Below are 21,193 nucleotides of genomic sequence, written 5' to 3' on the forward strand. Positions count from 1 at the left end.
CTGGGACTCAGCCGTGAGTGGTTAGTTGGCCATCTTGCCGTTGGCTTCTTGAAGGCGGCTCTTCTCCTGGGGTCTTGAGGGGCGCAGCCTGCCCCGATGTTTTGAAAGGTTCTGGGGCTCGGGTAGGCCTACCCGTGGCCCATTACTCTGACAGTAGTCCCCGAAGCTGGTGAGGCGCCACGGACGATCGGCCGGGAAGCCTCAGCAGTTTCTCTTTCCGGGTGCTCAGCACATGGTCTTTGATTGACTTTTGTCGGGCCGACTAGAAGGAGTCGGACTCGCTCAATTCGGACTCACTCAATTCCGACTCGCACAATATTTCGAACGTCGCGGCGGGATCCAAGTAGCGTGCTGGCTAAGCCTCCAGGCCGCCGCCCGTTCTAGGCCTGTCATGCGACGACAAGTGGTCGGGCCGTCCTGCCAGCCTACGCGAGCGACGGGACAGGCCCATAGGCAGGGCCCACCACTACCGCGCCTCGGCGCCCGAGCGGATCCGCTGCGGCCCCGGCGGACGGTTGGGATTCCTGTGGAGTTACTGCGCGCAGTAACTTTATCGTGGAGCGTGCGGGTCGTGGGGCCATGGGCGCAGTAAATCCCCACGTCCGCCCCCTCGGCTTCGCAGCCCACGGGGCTATAAGTAGGGGGAAGAGGGGGGCACGCGCGCCCCTCCTTCCCACCACTCCTCGCTTTCTTCCTTCTTCTTCGCTCCACCGCACACCCAAGCTCCGGTGAACGCCGCGGCGATCAGCTCGCGATGAGTTCTTCCTCCGCTGCTGCGCCTCCCTCGGTGCGCTCCGGCACCTGGGACGGCTCCGAAGTTCATGATGACCACATCGAGTTCCTCCGGCGGACTCATCGGCTCCCCGGCGAGGATCACGTGCAGGTGCGTCTTGCGCCGAAGGGGGAGATTTCCCCCGCGCCGCAGGAGGGCGAGCGGTTCATCTTCCGCTCGCACTGCCTGCGCGGGTTGGGGCTGCCGGCGAGCAGTTTCTTCCGATCCTTCCTGGAGTTCTACGGCCTCCAGCCGCACCACCCCACCCCCAACACAATGGTGCTGATGTCCGCCTTCGTGGCCTTGTGCGAAGGCTTCCTCGGAGTCCTCCCCACCCTCGAGCTCTGGGGGGAGTTCTTCTTCTCCAAGCTCGGCACCCAGGCCGCGGGCGTGCCGGCTCAGTGCGGCGCTTTCATCGCCGTGCGAAGGTCGGGGGCCGACAATCCCTTCCCCTCCATCTTGCTGATAAGGTCGGTGAGGATGTGGCAGAGATCCTACTTTTACGTCAGGAACGTCTCCGCGAGGGGGGACTGGGTCAACCTGCCGGCTTTCGAAGCCGGCCCGCCGGCTGGGCGACTGCCGAACTGGTCGTATCAGGCCAAGTCGCTGACGCCTGCAGGAGCCGGCGCCATCGCACGACTCTGAGTGCTGACGCAGTCGGAGGGTTTGACTGGTCCAAACCTGCTGGCCGCCTTCGTGGCGCGCCGAGTTCTCCCACTCCAAGGCCGCCCCCACATGATATGCCAGATGAGCGGGCACCGTGACCTGAGTCGGATGAGCACCAAGGACATGCCTCACGAAGAGGTGGCCTTCATGGTGAACTACCTCTCGGACAGCAAGCTCCTGGAGGATTGGCGGTTCGGCAAGGAGCCGTACTCCCGCGCCAACCCCCCGCCCGTGGTGACTTGCCTTTCCCTTCTTTCTTTGGATTGTCTTCTCTCTCACCGAGTTTGTTTTGATCAGTCGGCTTTGGTCATAATCCCCTCCTCCACCACCAGCCGGCACCTCGGGGCCGGACCGTGAGTTCCTCGCCTCTCGGGCGGATAGCAACATCGACGACCCCGATCTGGGGGCGGCGGCTCTGGAGGACGACTCTGAGGGAGGAGGAGGAACAGCAGGTGACTTCAGGCCTTCGGCTACTTTCGCCGACTGGCCTGACGACGACGCCGAGGGGGAAGTCGCCCCCCGCCATCGGCAAGGAGCCAGCCAGCCTGGCACGGGCTCTTCTGCCGCGCCGGGTGCTCCAGGCGGCGGGAAGAAGCGTAGGGCCGTGCCGACCTTGTTCGGCAGTCGGCCGAAGAAACCCAAAGGTTCGGCTGCGGCAACCCGGCGGCACGAGGCGGCCGCGAAGGCCATCTGCTTTCGTAAGAAAGTGAAGAAGCCACCATTGGTCTCCGTGTGAGTATTCTGACTCAATGCTTTATTCTTTCTTTGTGACTCTGTCTGAGTCTTTACTTGCTTCCCTTGCTTCACGGCTCCCCTCACTCTTGAGAGGGTCACCGCCGCCTGCGTCATGGGGTCAGTGGCGACGTCCGCCACCACTCGGCGGATTGACCCCGCTGCCGGCCTCCGGGAGGCGATAGAGCGGAATGCGCAGGAGAAGCGCAACGAAGAAGAGGCCGTTCGCCTAGAGAAGGCGAAGGCCGACAGGGCAGAGGCCTCCGCCAAGAAAAAACTGGCGGAGGCCGAAGCCGCCACCACGACGAAGCGGCAGGCTGAGGAAGCCGCACGCCGCCACTCGGCGGTGTTCGTCACCCCGTTGAACTCTGCGCCGCCGCCTCTGGAGTTCACGGGGCAGACTGGAGAAGCCGGCGGGGAGAACCCCATCGTGGAGAGGGAAGGCGGCGACCCCTCTACGCCGGACGTGAACGTTCCGCCGCCGCCTCCGCCGCCGTCTGAAGGTGCGCAAGCGAAGCAGCCAGCGGACCCTCCGGTGCCGCCGACCGAAGACGAGGCCGTGGCGAGGCTACTCCTCCAAGTCGGCTCGCCAACGCGCCGCCGTCTGGAGAAGGCGACTTCGGCACCCCGCCCCCTGGAAGCCGGCACCGCCAGCTCGGCGATCCCAGACGCCGAAGCGACGAGCGCCGCGCCCATTGGGTGGGTGCGAGGAGGCGGCACAGGGCCGTTGAACCATGCGCTTTTGGACGTCCAGGCGAAGCTTCGTGCCGAGGGCGACGCTCTCCAGAATTGCACCAAGGCGTACCTGGCGTCGCGGGCAGCCGGCCGGGTATGTTTTTCCTTTGGTCTTTGTTTTCTTGTTCCTCTCTATGGGGGCGCGCCAGCGCACCCACTAGGTGTAGTCCCCGAGTTTTGGGCTGGCTGCTGAGCAGGCGGCCTGGAACTCCAATTGATGAACTCTAGGTATTAACTTTTTGTCTGAAATGTTTGTCGCAGGACTACCACAACCTCCGCGTTACTGCCTTCAAACGTAACGTTGAAGAGCTGGGCAACCGGACCGCCGATTTGTCGGAGAGCCGGAGTAAGTCTTTTTCCTTCTCTGCGGGGGCGCGCTGGCGCACCCGCGGGCTGTAGTCCCCGAGATTCGGGCCGCCTGCTGAGCAGTTGAGTGACGCCAACTCCGCTTTGCGCGCCAAAGAGGAGGAGTGCAGCAAGCTCGCCACGGAGCGCGACCTGCTGGCCACTCAATTGGCAGAGCAGAAGGAGCTTCTTGTGAAGACGCAGAGGGAGGCGGAGGAGACGGAGACCGCCCTCCTGGCCGAGTTCACGAGCGAGTGCTCCTCCTGGTCTGACAAGGAGGCGCTGCTGGCCTCCGGCTTCCATGAGATCAAAGACATCGTTGATGGTGAGTTTCTTTACTTTCTTTCTTCGAGCTGCCGATTTAAGTCATGCCGACTCCCGGTTTTTGACTTGCTTCTTTGTTTCTTCTTGTCTTTGCAGACTTCTTTCCTGGGCACTCGCAGGCCGCCATCCAAGCCATCGAGGCTAACGGAGAAGGTCGGAGGGCGGAGGGCGCAGAGATTGCCGCCGACGCCCCCCGAACTCTTGACGAGCACATCCTGAGCATCGAGGCTCGCCTTCGGCCGGCTCATCGGATGCTGCGCCGGCTTCAGCGTGTTGGTGCCTATGCGATTGCCGCCCTGTGGCCGGACATGCAGGCTCCGCGCACCCCCAGCCTGACGACCGACTGGCTAGAGGTCGCGGCTGGTCGTCTTGAGGCCTGGAAGGGCTCTTCGGCCCGAGCTGGAGCGCGCCGGGCCTTGGAGTTCATCAAGGCATGGTATCCGGGGCTGGATCTAGACCGGCTGGCCACGCTTCGGTCGGAGGCCCAGCCGGAGCTGGCAGCTGTGGAAGACTCCCTCGTCAAGCGTGCTGCGGCGATCGCCGAGTACACCAACACCAGCATCTTCGTCCCCGAGCGGTCTAAAGACGGCGAGGAGGTACCGCCAGAGTGGTTTGGGATGAACCCAGACTACGGCGAGGACTCGGCGGAGGTGATTGGCTCTAGTGTCGAGGAGGAAGGCGAGGCGGAGGACGGAGGCGAGATGGAGGCACCAGAAGACGGAGCAGACGGCCAGCCTCAGCTCGACCGCGCCTCCAGCAATGAGTCGCGTGCGACCGACCCGACTGCTGCCGGAGGCGAGCAAGCCGAGACTAGCCAGCCGGCCGCCCCGACGCCTGACGTTGCCGCCTCCTCCGATCCTCCGAATTCGTCTGCTGCTTCCTAAGCTGCCGCTTTACCTTTATTTTATCTGCTTCAGTAGTCTTTGAAGAACTTGTTAATTCACACAATTCCACCCGCGGGGTGTATTTTGAACTTCTGCTCGAAGATTCGGCCAAGGGCCTATGTTATGTAAATATATTTATCCGAGTTCTATCTTTTCTTGCTCGTTGCTCTTTTGGCTTTTTTCCTTTGCTGCTTTCTCTTAGTTGCCTGCCTTGCCAATTGGACAGCCGCTCTGCGGACTGCCGCTGGATCAAATGCTTGGCTACTTTGGGAAGGCAAGTACTTAGCCGTTTTAAGAGTTTTTTGAGCAAGTTGAATAGAAGACGGTAATCCGACTTTTCGAGAGTCGGTTTGCGAGAGAGGCTGGAAGCTGTCTTGAGCTATGCTTTATGCTTTGAGTCCTTAACCATTTTTCGTGCGAACACCCATTCTACCTTGCCTCTGCCCACCGTACAGTCGCTCTGCGAGCTGCGGCTTCTGACAGAAGACGGTTTAGGTGTTACACACTACTTGTCCAGCTGCAGGAAGCATTTCATAGTGCAAGGCGGCAAGTCCCCGGGCCGACTTGTCAAGCCCGGTGCCAAGCGGCATGACAAAGAGTAACATACTTGTAGGCATAATTTTTATCATACAGACAAAAGAGGGCAGTCCCCGAGCTCGTCTCGGGGGCCCCGAAGTTTTGGTACTTTAATACAAAAGGTAGCGTGGTACATACTGCATCAACTGTAAAATCTTCGGAGGAGATTTGCATTCCATGGCTGCTCGTCTCCTTGCTGGAGTCGTCCCTCTTGCGTGCTCGGGGCTTCTGAGCGTCAATCAGGTAGTAGGAGTCGTTGCCCAGTACTTTGCTGATGATGAAAGGGCCTTCCCAAGGCGCCGACAGCTTGTGCTGGCCGGCCGTTCGCTGGATCAGCCGGAGAACAAGGTCCCCTTCTTGGAAAGATCTTGGCCTGACCTTCCTGTTGTGGTATCGGCACATGCTCTGCTGGTAGATGCTGGACCGGCTGAGTGTCAACAGCCGGCCCTCTTCCAGCAGATCGACGCCGTCTTGTCGTGCTTCTTCTGCTTCCTCCTCTGTGTACATGGTGACTCGTGGGGAATCGAACTCTATGTCCGTTGGGATGACGGCTTCAGCACCGTAGACGAGGAAGAAAGGCGTGAAGCCGGTTGACTTGTTTGGAGTCGTGCGCAGACTCCAGAGGATGGCTGGTAGCTCATCGAGCCAGCAGCCAGCCGAGCGCTCCAAAGGCTCGATCAGCCGGGGCTTGATGCCGGACAGGATGAGGCCATTTGCTCGCTCTACCTGGTCGTTTGACTGTGGATGGGCGACGGACGCTAGGTCCAGTCGGATGCCCTGTGTTGCGCAAAAACGGGCCAAGGCGCCTTTGGCGAAATTTGTGCCGTTGTCGGTGATGATGCTGTGTGGTATGCCGTACCGAATTGTGATATCAGCGATGAAAGTCACGGCAGTTGGACCGTTTAGCTTCTTGATTGGCTTCGCTTGGTGAACTTGTCCACTGCGACAAGTAAGTGAGTTAAGCCACCCCGTGCTATCTTGAATGGTCCCACCATGTCTAGACCCCAAACTGCGAAAGGCCAGGCAATGGGGATGGTCTTGAGCGCAGAAGCTGGCTGGTGTGGCTTGAAGCTGAACTTCTGGCACCCTTTGCATTTTTGGACCAACTCCTTGGCCTCTTCCAAGGCAGTTGGCCAGAAGAAACCGTGTCGAAAGACTTTGGCGACGAGTGCTCTTGAAGCTGCATGGTGGCCGCACTCGCCTTGATGGATGTCTTTGAGAATCGCTTGGCCTTGCTCTGGCTCTACACAGCGCTGGTAGACACCAGTGACGCTGCGCCTGACCAGCTCTCTGTTGACTATGGTGTAGGCTGCCGCCCGGCGTTGTATTTGCCAAGCTGAGGTCTCATCAGTCGGCAGCTCTTTGTTCAGCAGGAATTTGAGGATGGGCTGGGCCCATGAGGGTGCTGCTATTTCTTCGACTGCCAGAACTGCGACTTGGACGAGGGCGGTTGGGCTGGGAGGCGGCGGGTTGGAGTCAACAACCGCTTGCTGGGTTAATGAAGCCCCCAGGCTGACTGGAGCGGTCCTTGGGCCGAGTTCTGGAGTCTTCGAGTCCGCCACCGTAGTCCCCAGGCCGGGTTTGACTGTGGCAGCTTTGGAGTCATCCGCCAAAATCCCCGTATCGACTGCCGGAGCTCTGGAGTCGGATCCGACATCTTTGGGAGGAGCCGGCACAAAAATGGAGTCTGATTCTAGTGAAGGCTTGACAGACGGCTTGAGGAGGCGTTGAAGGGCGACGCCAGATGGTATTGCTTGGCGGGTGGAGCCGATTCGTGCCAAGGCATATGCTTGGTCGTTGTTGTTTCTTGGCACATGGAGAAACTCGCACCCTTCGAAATACCCGCTGAGTTGCTGCACAAGGAAACGGTAACTCGCCATGTTTGCATCTTTCGCGTCCTAGTCGCCAGATGATTGCTGGATCACTAAGTCCGAGTCGCCATAACACAAGATCCGGCGGATGCCAAGTTCTTTGGCAAGCCGAAGCCCGTGAATGAGCGCCTCGTACTCGGCGACGTTGTTGGAGGCGGCAAAGTGGATTTGCAGCGCGTATTTGAGCTTATCGCCTTTGGAAGAGGTGAGGACGACGCCGGCTCCCAAGTCAGTGCCCATCTTGGAGCCGTCAAAATGCATCCGCCAATGGGTGGAATCAGGCGTTGGAGGTAGGTACTGGGTCTCGGCCTAGTCGACGAGGAAGTCGGCCAGTGCTTGTGACTTGATAGCGGTGCGGGGTGTTGGGGAATGTAGTAATTTCAAAATTTTCCTACGCACACGCAAGATCATGGTGATGCATAGCAACGAGAGGGGAGAGTATGATCTACGTACCCTTGTAGATCGACAACGGAAGCGTTTGGTTGATGTAGTCGTACGTCTCCACGGCCCGACCGATCAAGCACCGAAACTACGGCACCTCCGAGTTCTAGCACATGTTCAGCTCGATGACGATCCCCGGACTCCGATCCAGCAAAGTGTCGGGGAAGAGTTCCGTCAGCACGACGGTGTGGTGACGATCTTGATGTAGTACCGTCGCAGGGCTTCGCCTAAGCACCGCTACAATATCATCGAGGACTATAGTGGAAGGGGGCACCGCACACGGCTAAGAATATGATCACGTGGATCAACTTGTGTCTCTATGGGGTGCCCCTACCTCCGTATATAAAGGTTCAAGAGGGGGAGGCCGGCCGGCCATCATAGGGCGCGCCAAGAGGAGTCCTACTCCCTCCGGGAGTAGGACTCCCCCCTTTTCCTAGTTGGAATAGGATTCGTGAGGTGGGAAAAGAGAGAGAGAGAAGGAGGGGGGCGCCGGCCCCCTCTCTCCTTGTCCTATTCGGACTAGGGGTGGAGGGGCGCACGGCCCAGCCCTGGCCTCCTCTACTCTTCTACCACTAAGGCCCACTAAGGCCCATATACCTCCCGGGGGGTTCCGGTAACCTCCCGGTACTCCGGTAAAATCCTGATTTCACCCGGAACACTTCCGATATCCAAATATAGGCTTCCAATATATCAATCTTTATGTCTCGACCATTTCGAGACTCCTCGTCATGTGCGTGATCACATCTGGGACTCCGAACAAACTTCGGTACATCAAAATGCATAAACTCATAATATAACTGTCATCGTAACCTTAAGCGTGCGGACCCTACGGGTTCGAGAACAATGTAGACATGACCGAGACACGTCTCCGATCAATAACCAATAGCGGAACCTGGATGTTCATATTGGCTCCTACATATTCCACGAAGATCTTTTATCGGTCAGACCGCATAACAACATACGTTGTTCCCTTTGTCATCGGTATGTTACTTGCCCGAGATTCGATCGTCGGTATCTCAATACCTAGTTCAATCTCGTTACCGGCAAGTCTCTTTACTCGTTCCGTAATACATCATCTCACAACTAACTCATTAGTTGCAATGCTTGCAAGGCTTATGTGATGTGCATTACCGAGAGGGCCCAGAGATACCTCTCCAAAAATCGGAGTGACAAATCCTAATCTCGAAATACGCCAACCCAACATGTACCTTTGGAGACACCTGTAGAGCACCTTTATAATCACCCATTTACGTTGTGATGTTTGGTAGCACACAAAGTGTTCCTCCGGCAAACGGGAGTTGCATAATCTCATAGTCATAGGAACATGTATAAGTCATGAAGAAAGCAATAGCAACATACTAAACGATCGGGTGCTAAGCTAATGGAATGGGTCATGTCAATCAGATCATTCACCTAATGATGTGATCCCGTTAATCAAATAACAACTCTTTGTTCATGGTTAGGAAACATAACCATCTTTGATTAACGAGCTAGTCAAGTAGAGGCATACTAGTGACACTCTGTTTGTCTATGTATTGACACATGTATTATGTTTCCGGTTAATACAATTCTAGCATGAATAATAAACATTTATCATTATATAAGGAAATAAATAATAACTTTATTATTGCCTCTAGGGCATATTTCCTTCAGTCTCCCACTTGCACTAGATTCAATAATCTAGTTCACATCGCCATGTGATTTAACACTAAGAGTTCACATCACCATGTGATTAACACCCATAGTTCACATCGTCATGTGACCTATACCCAAAGGGTTTACTAGAGTCAATAATCTAGTTCACATTATTTATGTGATTAACACCCAAAGAGTACTAAGGTGTGATCATGTTTTGCTTGTGAGATAATTTTAGTCAACAGGTCTGTCACATACAGACCCGTAAGTATTTTGCGAATTCTATGTCTACAATGCTCTGCATGGAGCTACTCTAGCTAATTGCTCCCACTTTCAATATGTATCTAGATCGAGACTTAGAGTCATCCAGATCTGTGTCAAAACTTGCATCGACGTAACTTTTTACGACGAACCTTTTGTCACCTCCATAATCGAGAAATATTTCCTTATTCCACTAAGGATAATTTTGACCAATGTCCAGTGATCTACTCTTAGATCACTATTGTACTCCCTTGCTTAACACAGTGTAGGGTATACAATAGATCTGGTACAAATCATGGCATACTTTATAGAACCTATGGCTGAGGCATAGGGAATGACTTTCATTCTCTTTCTATCTTCTGCCGTGGTCGGGCTTTGAGTCTTACTCAATTTCATACCTTGTAACACAGCCAAGAACTCTTTCTTTGACTGTTCCATTTTTGAACTACTTCAAAATATTGTCAAGGTATGTACTCATTGAAAAAACTTATCAAGCGTCTTGATCTATCTCTATAGATTTTGATGCTTAATATGTAAGCAGCTTCACCGAGGTCTTTCTTTGAAAAACTTCTTTAAAAACACTCCTTTATGCTTTGTAGAATAATTCTACATTATTTCCGATCAACAATATGTCATTCACATATACTTATCAGAAATGCTGTAGTGCTCCCACTCACTTTCTTGTAAATACAGGCTTCACCGCAAGTCTGTATAAAACTATATGCTTTGATCATACTATCAAAGCGTTTATTCCAACTCCGAGAGGCTTGCACCAGTCCATAAATGGATCGCTGGATCTTGCACACTTTGTTAGCTCCTTTTGGATCGACAAAACCTTCTGGCTGCATCATATACAACTCTTCTTCGAGAAATCCATTCAGGAATGCAGTTTTTGACATCCATTTGCTGGATTTCATAAAATGCGGCAATTGCTAACATGATTCGGAAAGACTTAAGCATAGATACGAGTGAGAAACTCTCATCATAGTCAACACCTTGAACTTGTCGAAAACCTTTTTGCGACAATTCTAGCTTTGTAGATAGTAACACTACTATCAGCGTCCGTCTTCCTCTTGAAGATCCATTTAATCTCAATGGCTCACTGATCATTGGGCAAGTCAATCAAAGTCCATACTTTGTTCTCATACATGGATCTCATCTCAGATTTCATGGTCTCAAGCCATTTTGCGGAATCTGGGCTCATCATCGCTTCCTCATAGTTCGCAAGTTCGTCATGGTCTAGTAACATGACTTCCAGAATAGGATTACCGTACCACTCTGGTGCGGATCTCACTCTGGTATACCTACGAGATTCGGTAGTAACTTGATCTGAAGTCACAAGAACAGATTTATGTGATGAACTATTTTCCAATAAGGGAGAAGGTACAATTACCTTATCAAGTTTTTTTACTTTCCTCCCACTCACTTCTTTCGAGAGAAACTCCTTCTCTAGAAAGGATCCATTCTCAGCAATGAATAACTTGCCTTCGGATCTGTGATAGAAGGTGTACCCAACATTTTCTTTTGGGTAACCTATGAAGATTTACTTCTCCGATTTGGGTTCAAGCTTATCATGTTGAAACATTTTTCACATAAGCATCGCAGTCCCAAACTTTAAGAAACGACAGCTTAGGTTTCTTGCCAAACCATAGTTCATACGGTGTCGTTTCAACGGATTTAGATGGTGCCCTATTTAACATGAATGCAGTTGTCTCTAATGCATAACCCCAAAATGATAGTGGTAGATCGGTAAGAGACATCATAGATCGCGCCATATCTAATAAAGTATGGTTATGACGTTCGGACACACCATTACATTGTGGTGTTCCAGGTGGCGTGAGTAGTGAAACTATTTCACATTGTTTTTAACTGAAGGCCAAACTCGTAACTCAAATGCTCTTCTCTATGATCAGATCGTAGAAACTTTATTTTCTTGTTACGATGATTTTTCACTTCACTCTGAAATTCTTTGAACTTTTCAAATGTTTCAGACTTATGTTTCATCAAGTAAATATACTCATATCTGCTCAAATCATTTGCGAAGATCAGAAAATAATGATACCTGTCGCGAGCCTCAATATTCATCGGACCACATACATCAGTATATATGATTTCCAACAAATCTGTTGCTCGCTCCATTGTTCCGAAGAACAGAGTCTTAGTCATCTTGCCCATGAGGCATGGTTCGCAAGCATCAACTGATTCATAATCAAGTGATTCCAGAAGCCCATCAGCATGGAGTTTCTTCATGCGCTTTACACCAATATGACCTAAACGGCAATGCCACAAATAAGTTGCACTATCATTATTAACTTTGCATCTTTTGGTTTCAATATTATGATTATGTGTATCACTACGATTGAGATCCAACGAACTATTTTCATTGGGTATGTAACCATATAAGGTTTTATTCATGTAAACAGAACAACAATTTATTCTCTTACTTAAATGAATAAATGTATTACAATAAACATGATCAAATCATATTCATGCTTAACGCAAACACCAAATAACACTTATTCAGGTTCAACACTAATCCCGAAAGTATAGGGAGTGTGCGATGATGATCATATCAATCTTGGAACCACTTCCAACACACATTGTCACTTCACCCTTAACTAGTCTCTGTTTATTCTGCAACTCCCGTTTCGAGTTACTAATCTTAGCAACTGAACTAGTATCAAATATCGAGGGGTTGCTATAAACACTAGTAAAGTACACATCAATAACATGTATATCAAATATACTTATGTTCACTTTGCCATCCTTCTTATCCGCCAATCACTTGGGGTAGTTCCGCTTCCAGTAACCAGTCCCTTTGCAGTAGAAACACTTAGTCTCAGGCTTAGGACCAGACTTGGGCTTCTTCACTTGAGCATCAACTTGCTTGCTGTTCTTCTTGAAGTTCCCCTTCTTCCCTCTGCCCTTATCTTGAAACTAGTGGTCTTGTCTACCATCAACACTTGATGTTTTTCTCGATTTCTACCTTCGTCAATTTCTGCATTACGAAGAGCTTGGGAATCGTTTCCGTTATCCCTTGCATATCATAGTTCATCATGAAGTTCTACTAACTTGGTGATGGTGACTAGAGAATTGGGTCAATCATTATCTTATCTGGAAGATTAACTCCCACTTGATTCAAGCAATTGTAGTACCAAGACAATCTGAGCACATGCTCACTAGTTGAGCGATTCTCTTCCATCTTTCAGCTATAGAACTTGTTGGAAACTTCATATCTCTCAACTCGGGTTTTTGCTTGAAATATTAACTTCAACTCCTGGAACATCTCATATGTTCCATGACATTCAAAACGTCTTTGAAGTCCCGATTCTAAGCCATTAAGCATGGTGCACTAAACTATCAAGTAGTCATCATATTGAGCTAGCCAAACGTTCATAATGTCTGCATCTGCTCCTGCAATAGGTCTGTCACCTAGCGGTGCATCAAGGACATAATACTTCTGTGTAGCAATGAGGATAAACCTCAGATCACGGATCCAATCCGCATCATTGCTACTAACATTTTTCAACACAATTTTCTCTAGGAACATATCAAAATAAACACATGAATGCAACAACGCGAGCTATTGATCTACAACATAATTTGCAAAATCCTACCAGGACTAAGTTCATGATAAATTTAAAGTTCAATTAATCATATTACTTAAGAACTCCCACTTAGAAAGACATCCCTCTAATCTTCTAAGTGATCACGTGATCCAAATCAACTAAACCATGTCCGATCATCACATGAGATGGAGTAGTTTCAATGGTGAACATCACTATGTTGATCATATCTACTATATGATTCACACTCGATCTTTCGATCTCAGTGTTCTGAGGCCATATCTGCATATGCTAGGCTCGTCAAGTTTAACCTGAGTATTCTGCGTGTGCAAAACTGGCTTGCACCCGTTGTAGATGGACGTAGAGCTTATCACACCCGATCATCACGTGGTGTCTGGGCACGACGAACTTTGGCAACAGTGCATACTCAGGGAGAACACTTTTATCTTGAAATTTAGTGAGAGATCATCTTATAATGCTACCGTCAATCAAAGCAAGATAAGATGCATAAAAGATAAACATCACATGCAATCAATATAAGTGATATGATATGGCCATCATCATCTTGTGCTTGTGATCTCCATCCTCGAAGCACCATCGTGATCACCATCGTCACCGGCGCGACACCTTGATCTCCATCATAGCATCGTTGTCGTCTCGCCAATCTTATGCTTCTACGACTATCGCTACCGCTTAGTGATAAAGTAGAGCATACAATAAAGCGACAACCATATGGCTCCTGCCAGTTGCCGATAACTCGGTTACAAAACATGATCATCTCATACAATAAAATTTAGCATCATGTCTTGACCATATCACATCACAACATGCCCTGCAAAAACAAGTTAGACGTCCTCTACTTTGTTGTTGCAAGTTTTACGTGGCTGCTACGGGCTTAAGCAAGAACCAATCTTACCTACGTATCAAAACCACAACGATAGTTTGTCAAGTTGGTGCTGTTTTAACCTTCGCAAGGACCGGACGTAGCCACACTCGGTTCAACTAAAGTTGGAGAAACTGTCACCCGCAAGCCACCTATGTGCAAAGCACGTTGGGAGAACCGGTCTCGCGTAAGCGTACGCGTAATGTCGGTCCGGGCCGCTTCGTCCAACAATACCGCCGAACCAAAGTATGACATGCTGGTAAGAAGTATGACTTATATCGCCCACAACTCACTTGTGTTCTACTCGTGCATATAACATCAACATATAAAACCTAGGCTCTGATACCACTGTTGGGGAACGTAGTAATTTCAAAAAAATTCTACGCACACGCCAGATCATGGTGATGCATAGGAACGAGAGGGGAGAGTATGATCTACGTACCCTTGTAGATCGACAACGGAAGCGTTTGGTTGATGTAGTCGTACGTCTCCACGGCCCGACCGATCAAGCACCGAAACTACGGCACCTCCGAGTTCTAGCACACGTTCAGCTCGATGACGATCCTCGGACTCCGATCCAGCAAAGTGTCGGGGAAGAGTTCCGTCAGCACGACGGCGTGGTGACGATCTTGATGTACTACCGTCGCAGGGCTTCGCCTAAGCACCGCTACAATATCATCGAGGACTATGGTGGCAGGGGGCATCGCACACGGATAAGAATATGATCACGTGGATCAACTTGTGTCTCTATGGGGTGCCCCTGCCTCCGTATATAAAGGTTCGAGAGGGGGAGGCCGGCCGGCCATCATAGGGCGCGCCAGGAGGAGTCCTACTCCCTTCGGGAGTGGGACTCCCCCCTTTTCCTAGTTGGAATAGGATTCGTGAGGTGGGAAAAGAGAGAGAGAGAAAGAGGGGGGCGCCAGCCCCCTCTCTCCTTGTCCTATTCGGACTAGGAATGGAGGGGCGCGCGGCCCAGCCCTGGCCGCCTCTACTCTTCTTCCACTAAGGCCCACTAAGGCCCATATACCTCCCGGGGGGTTCCGGTAACCTCCCGGTATTCCGGTAAAATCCTGATTTCACCCGGAACACTTTCGATATCCAAATATAGGCTTCCAATATATCAATCTTTATGTCTCGACCATTTTGAGACTCCTCTTCATGTCCGTGATCACATCCGAGACTCCGAACAAACTTCGGTACATCAAAATGCATAAACTCATAATATAACTGTCATCGTAACCTTAAGCGTGCGGACCCTACGGGTTCGAGAACAATGTAGACATGACTGGGACACGTCTCCGATCAATAACCAAGAGCGAAACCTGGATGTTCATATTGGCTCCTACATGTTCTACGAAGATCTTTTATCGGTCAGACTGCATAACAACATACGTTGTTCCCTTTGTCATCGGTATGTTACTTGCCCGAGATTCGATCGTCGGTATCTCAATACCTAGTTCAATCTCGTTACCAGCTAGTCTCTTTACTCGTTCCGTAATACATCATCTCACAACTAACTCATTAGTTGCAATGCTTGCAAGGCTTATGTGATGTACATTACCGAGAGGGCCCAGAGATACCTCTCCAAAAATTGGAGTGACAAATCCTAATCTCGAAATACGCCAACCCAACATGTACCTTTGGAGACACCTGTAGAGCACCTTTATAATCACCCATTTACGTTGTGATGTTTGGTAGCACACAAAGTGTTCTTCCGGTAAAAGGGAGTTGCATAATCTCATAGTCATAGGAACATGTATAAGTCATGAAGAAAGCAATAGCAACATACTAAACGATCGGGTGCTAAGCTAATGGAATGGGTCATGTCAATCAGATCATTGACCTCATGATGTGATCCCGTTAATCAAATAACAACTCTTTGCTCATGGTTAGGAAACATAACCATCTTTGATTAACGAGCTAGTCAAGTAGAGGCATACTAGTGACACTCTGTTTGTGTATGTATTCACACATGTATTATATTTCCGGTTAATACAATTCTAGCATGAATAATAAACATTTATCATGATATAAGGAAATAAATAATAACTTTATTATTGCCTCTAGGGCATATTTCCTTCACGGGGCTGGTAGTGGATGGTGTAGGGAGCCAGCTCTATGGCCCATTTAGCCACTCGGCCAGAAGCATCTCGGCTACCAATGATCTCGGCAAGCGGGGCCATGCAGACCATCGTGATTGGATGCTCTTGAAAATAAGGCTTCAATTTCTTGGCAACAAAGTGTACGCCATAGCACATCTTCCGGTAGTGGGGGTAGTTCTGCTTGGAGGTCGACAATACCTTGCTCAGGTAATATACCGGTCTCTCGATAGGTAGTGCCTTGCCTTCCTCCTTGCGTTCCACTACAATGACCGTGCTGACTACCCGGCTGGTGGCGGCGATGTACAGGAGCATAGGTTCTTTGGGAGTCGGAGCCGCCAGGACGGGTGGAGTAGTCAGCACCTTCTTCAACTGGTGAAAAGCTTCGTCCGCCTTATGGTTCCACTCGAAAAAAGTGGTCTTCTTCATGAGTTGGTATAAGGGGAGAGCTTTCTCGCCCAGCCGACTGATGAATCGGCTGATGGACGCCAAGCAGCCGGTGACCTTCTGCACATCCAGCAGTCGGCTGGGTGCCTCCATTCTCTCAATGGACTTGATCTTTATTGGGTTGCATTCTATGCCGCGTTCAGAGACCAGGAAGCCTAGGAGCTGGCCGGCTGGTACTCCGAAGACACACTTCTCGGGGTTGAGCTTGATCTGGAATCGGCGCAGGTTCTCAAAGGTCTCCTTGAGGTCTTCCAGCAGTGTTCCATGCTCTTCCGTCTTCACCACCACATCATCCACGTAGACGTGGGCGTTCCTGCCGAGCTGCTTGAGGAGGCACTTCTGCATGCAACGCTGAAAGGTGGCGCCGGCATTCCTTAAGCCGAACGTCATGGTGAGGTAGCAAAAGGCTCCAAACGGCGTGATGAAGGCGGTCTTCAGTCTGTCAGCCGGGTTCAGCTTGATCTGGTGATATCCTGAGTATGCATCAAAAAAACTCAACAACTCGCATCCGGCTGTGGAGTCTATCACCTGATCGATTCTTGGTAGAGCAAACGGGTCCTTGGGGTAGGCCTTGTTGAGGCTCGTGTAGTCAATACACATTCGCCACTGCTTGTTCTTCTTTAGTACCAGGACCGGATTTGCTAGCCATTCTGGAAAGAACACTTCCATAATGAAGCCGACTGCTGGGAGTCGGGCTATCTCTTCTCCGACAACTCTTCTCTTCTCTTCTGATAGGCGGCGCAGGGGCTGCCTGACCGGCTTTGCATCAGATCGGACATGTAACTTGTGCTCGGTGAATTCCGCCGGTACACTTGGCATGTCTTTGGGGGACCATGCGAAGATGTCTCGATTCTCACGGAGGAAATCGACGAGCTCGCCTTCCTATTTGCTGTCGAGGTTTGCACCTACGACGGTGTACCTCTCTGGGTGCTCCGGATCCAAGGGTATCTCCTTTGTCTCTTTGGCCGGCTTGAATGAACCCTCAGCCTCCGACTCTTTTGGGTTGGGTGATACCTCAGGCTGCTTGCCGGCCATCGCCACAACTCGCTCGAGGAGCCGCTTCTCTGCCGCGATTACCAGGGACTCGGCCAGCCGGCTGCTCTCAGCCGCGCAAGCAGACGACTTCCGGTAGTCGCTAGCCACAGTCAGAATTCCCCTGGAACTGGGCATCTTCATCTTGAGGTAGGCGTAGTGGGGAACCGCCATGAACTTGGCCAAGGCGGGTCGGCCAAGTAGTGCATGGTATGGGCTCTCAAGGTCCACCACCTCAAACCAAACAGACTCTCTGTGGAAGTGATCTTTGTCTCCAAAGAGGACGTCCATCAGGATCTTGCCGATTGGTGAGCAGGAAAGCCCGGGAACAATGCCGTGAAACACAGTCCGGCTGTTCTGAAGCTGTCTTTGCTTGATTCCTAACTTCTCCATGGTGTCCTTGTACAGGATATTGATGCTGCTGCCTCCGTCTATCAGAACTCGCGAGAAACGGCTCCCCCGCCGCTCCCGACCCGCTCAACCGCACCTTCGCCTCCGAGTCTCTCGTCTTCCGCCTCCTCCCGGGCCTCTCCTGGCCGCTCGTTCCCGTCCTCGCCGCCTTCGACCCGCTCACCTCTTCCCTCTTCGGCTTCGTCCGCCTCGCCGCCTCCAACTCCTCCTCCAAAGCCGCCGCCGCCGCCGCCGCCGCGCCCCCCACCGAGGAGCCCACCATGTTTGCCTCCTGCGCGCAGCTCTCGCCGCGGCTGCGCGTGCGCTGGACGCTCCGCGAGGCGGCCAACGCCATCGACGTCGGGCTCGAGGCCGCCGTCGGGTCCGAGTACTACATGGCGTTCGGCTGGGCGGACCCCGCCAGGAACGTCTCCATGATCGGCGCCGACGTCGCCGTCGCGGGCTTCACCGAGGAGGGCCTCCCGTTCGCCGACGACTACTTCGTCACCAAGTACAGCGAGTGCCTGCTCCGCGGCGACGGCGGCGCCGAGGGCGTCTGCCCGGACACGTTCTACGACCGCCGCAACGGCAGCACCGCCGGCGACGCGTCCGTCAACAACACCAGGCTCGTGTACGGCCACCGCCGCGACGGCGTCTCCTTCGTGCGCTTCTCGCGCCCGCTGGCGTCGCCCGACAAGAGGTACGACGTGGCGGTCAATGCCACGAGGGAGATGACCGTGATCTGGGCCATCGGGCTGCTCCGGCAGCCGGACTTGCTGAGGCCGTATTACCTGCCGCTCAACCACGGCGCGCCGGCGGGCACCGCGTACGGGTTCCTCACGCTCAACGTGTCCGCGGCGACCAACGGGTGCCCCGGGCCGCTGGACGCCGAGGACAAGGAGGACCAGGGCAGGATCACGGCGGAGCGGCAGACCCCGCTGGTGGTCACCACGGGGCCGGCGCTGCACTACCCCAACCCGCCCAACCCAGAAAAGGTGCTCTACATCAACAAGAAGGAGGCGCCTCTGCTCAAGGTGGAGCGCGGCGTGCCGGTCACCTTCTCCGTCGAGGCCGGGCACGACGTGCCGCTGTACATCACGTCCGACGCCGTCGGCGGTAACGCCACGGCCCGGAACATGTCCGAGATAATCTACGCCGGCAGCCCGACTGCAGAGGGCGTGCCGGCAACGCCTACAGAGCTTGTCTGGCTGCCTGACCGCAACACGCCGGACCTAGTATACTACCAATCCCTCTACGACCCCAAGATGGGTTGGAAAATTCAGGTGGTCGACGGCGGCCTCAGCGACATGTACAACAACAGCGTGCTGCTGGACGATCAGCAGGTGACATTCTTCTGGACTCTGTCCGGCGACTCCATCAACATCGCGGCCCGCGGCGAGAAGAAGAGCGGGTACATTGCCATCGGCTTCGGCGGCGCAATGGTGAACAGCTACGCCTACGTCGGGTGGGTCGACAGCAACGGCAAGGGACATGTCAACTCGTACTGGATCGACGGAAAGGACGGCATGAGCGTGCACGAGACGCACGAGAACCTCACCTACAAGAGGTGCCGGTCGGAGAACGGCGTGATCATATTCGAGTTCACCCGTCCATTGACGCCTTCGTGCAGTGGAAGGGTGGAGTGCAAGAACATCATCGATCCCTCGACACCTCTGAAGGTCATCTGGGCCATGGGCTCCCAGTGGTCATCTGGCCGACTGAGTGTGAAGAACATGCACTCTGTCACTAGCAACCGTCCGGTCCGAATCCTTCTTCTCAGCGGCTTGGCGGAGGCGGTGGAGGATCTGCGGCCGGTGCTCGCCGTTCATGGGTTCATGATGTTTGTGGCATGGGGACTGCTGCTTCCAGGAGGAATCGTCGCAGCACGGTACCTGAAGCATGTGAAAGGGGATCTCTGGTTCCAGGCTCACACATATCTTCAGTACTCAGGCCTGGCTGTCATGTTCATGGGGGTTCTCTTTGCTGTGGCCGAGCTCCGGGGTTTCTCTTTCAAATCCACACATGCTAAAATCGGCGCGATAGCATTTACATTCACTTGTATGCAGCCGGTAAATGCTTATCTCCGACCACACCAAGCGGAGAATGGAGAAATTTTATCAAGAAACAGGATCACCTGGGAATATCTGCATACCTACACCGGGAGGACCGCTCTGGTAGCCGCTGTCACGGCACTCTTCACTGGGTTGCAGCATCTTGGGCACAGGTACGGCAGCAAGACGATCAAGGGACTTACATGTGGATTGGTTGTATGGGTTGTGAGTGCTGTATTGGTGGTGGCTTACCTCGAGTACATGAAGGTTAAGCGAAGAAGAGATGGCGTCGATGGCCTTATGCACAAATTTGTGCTCGGCAACACTGAGGAAGACGATTCAGTTGATCTTCTGCAGTCCGATAGGTTCGACAGTAAAATGGACTCAGGTTCGCCTGGATCGATGGAAGTGCAGCTTGAGCCACTCAAAGGATGAATATACCTTTTTCTATATATTTGTAGTAAATATCAACATATAGGATTTTAGTTCAGATTCTTTATAGATAGAACAAAGTGGAGATATAATATATATATATATATATATATATATATATATATATATATATATATATATATATATATATACATCTCAAGGTAGAAGGATTTTACTTGAGGTTCTCTATTGATACAAGGTAGAAGGACCTCCTCTTTGGTTGCAGGAGAGGTATTATCATGCTGCCACATGGCTTAGAATAGGTGCTCTGTTTTTCAGAATAGGTGATCTGTTTTTCATCTTTTTGAGCATAGGTCTTGTTCCTTTTTTCTAATCTTCTAACTTAGTGACTGGTATGTATATTTGTACAATTTTGGTATATACTTCAAAGAGAAGACTGCTCTTTCTTACATGTCCAAAAAATAATCACATGATGCATTTGGTTTCATACCCAGTAAATTTTAACGTCGGTCCATGACATACAGTAAAGTGAAGCTGTTAATATACATAATAAAGTAACCGAGTACTATTGTCATATTACTTACCTTTGTGTTTTTTTTGCGGGTCAGATTATTTATCTTTGTATTCTTATATGTCCTACTTTTGACCCTTTTCAATTTCTAGATTCAGTTTTATACATGTCGAACTCATAGGATTTGGCAATTTGGCACCAACAGAAGCTGGTCCAGTCTTAGGCTGATCGCCCCCTGATAAGCCTACTCAACAGATGTGATTATTTGATAACCAATCACACCAGATTACCATAAATTCATTTAGCTTAAGGTTAAGCGAACTCTCTGTTATTCGTGGTCCTGACGTGCAGATCTGTCACAAGATACTTGTCTACTTGCCTTGCAATGGCAGCTAACATGCTTGGAGTTCAGTTTGTTGACCCTTGAGGGGATTGTCCATTACGACGATGAGATGGACATCCCTGCTCCAAGCAAACCAAATCAGGTACCGAAATCTCCCCTTTTGCTGCTGTGCCCTTACGATATTGCGTTCAGTGACATGGACTTCAGACTGCATGTTAGGCCTATTGTTTTACTAG

General features: G+C 51.5%; 1 protein-coding gene across 1 annotated transcript in view; it reads left to right on the forward strand.

Moving 5' to 3' along the window:
* The window catches only part of LOC123101486 (cytochrome b561, DM13 and DOMON domain-containing protein At5g54830-like), a 56,474-nt gene extending 36,263 nt beyond the window's left edge, over positions 1-20,211 (forward strand). The window contains exon 2 of the mRNA XM_044522921.1: positions 17,708-20,211. Coding sequence (XP_044378856.1) covers positions 17,708-20,145 — 2,438 coding nt within the window. The 3' untranslated portion in view covers positions 20,146-20,211. The remainder of the gene's footprint in view (positions 1-17,707) is intronic.
* The last annotated feature ends 982 nt before the right edge of the window (positions 20,212-21,193 follow it).

The sequence above is a fragment of the Triticum aestivum genome, chromosome 5A (assembly GCF_018294505.1).
Source record: "Triticum aestivum cultivar Chinese Spring chromosome 5A, IWGSC CS RefSeq v2.1, whole genome shotgun sequence".
Taxonomy (NCBI): domain Eukaryota; kingdom Viridiplantae; phylum Streptophyta; class Magnoliopsida; order Poales; family Poaceae; genus Triticum; species Triticum aestivum.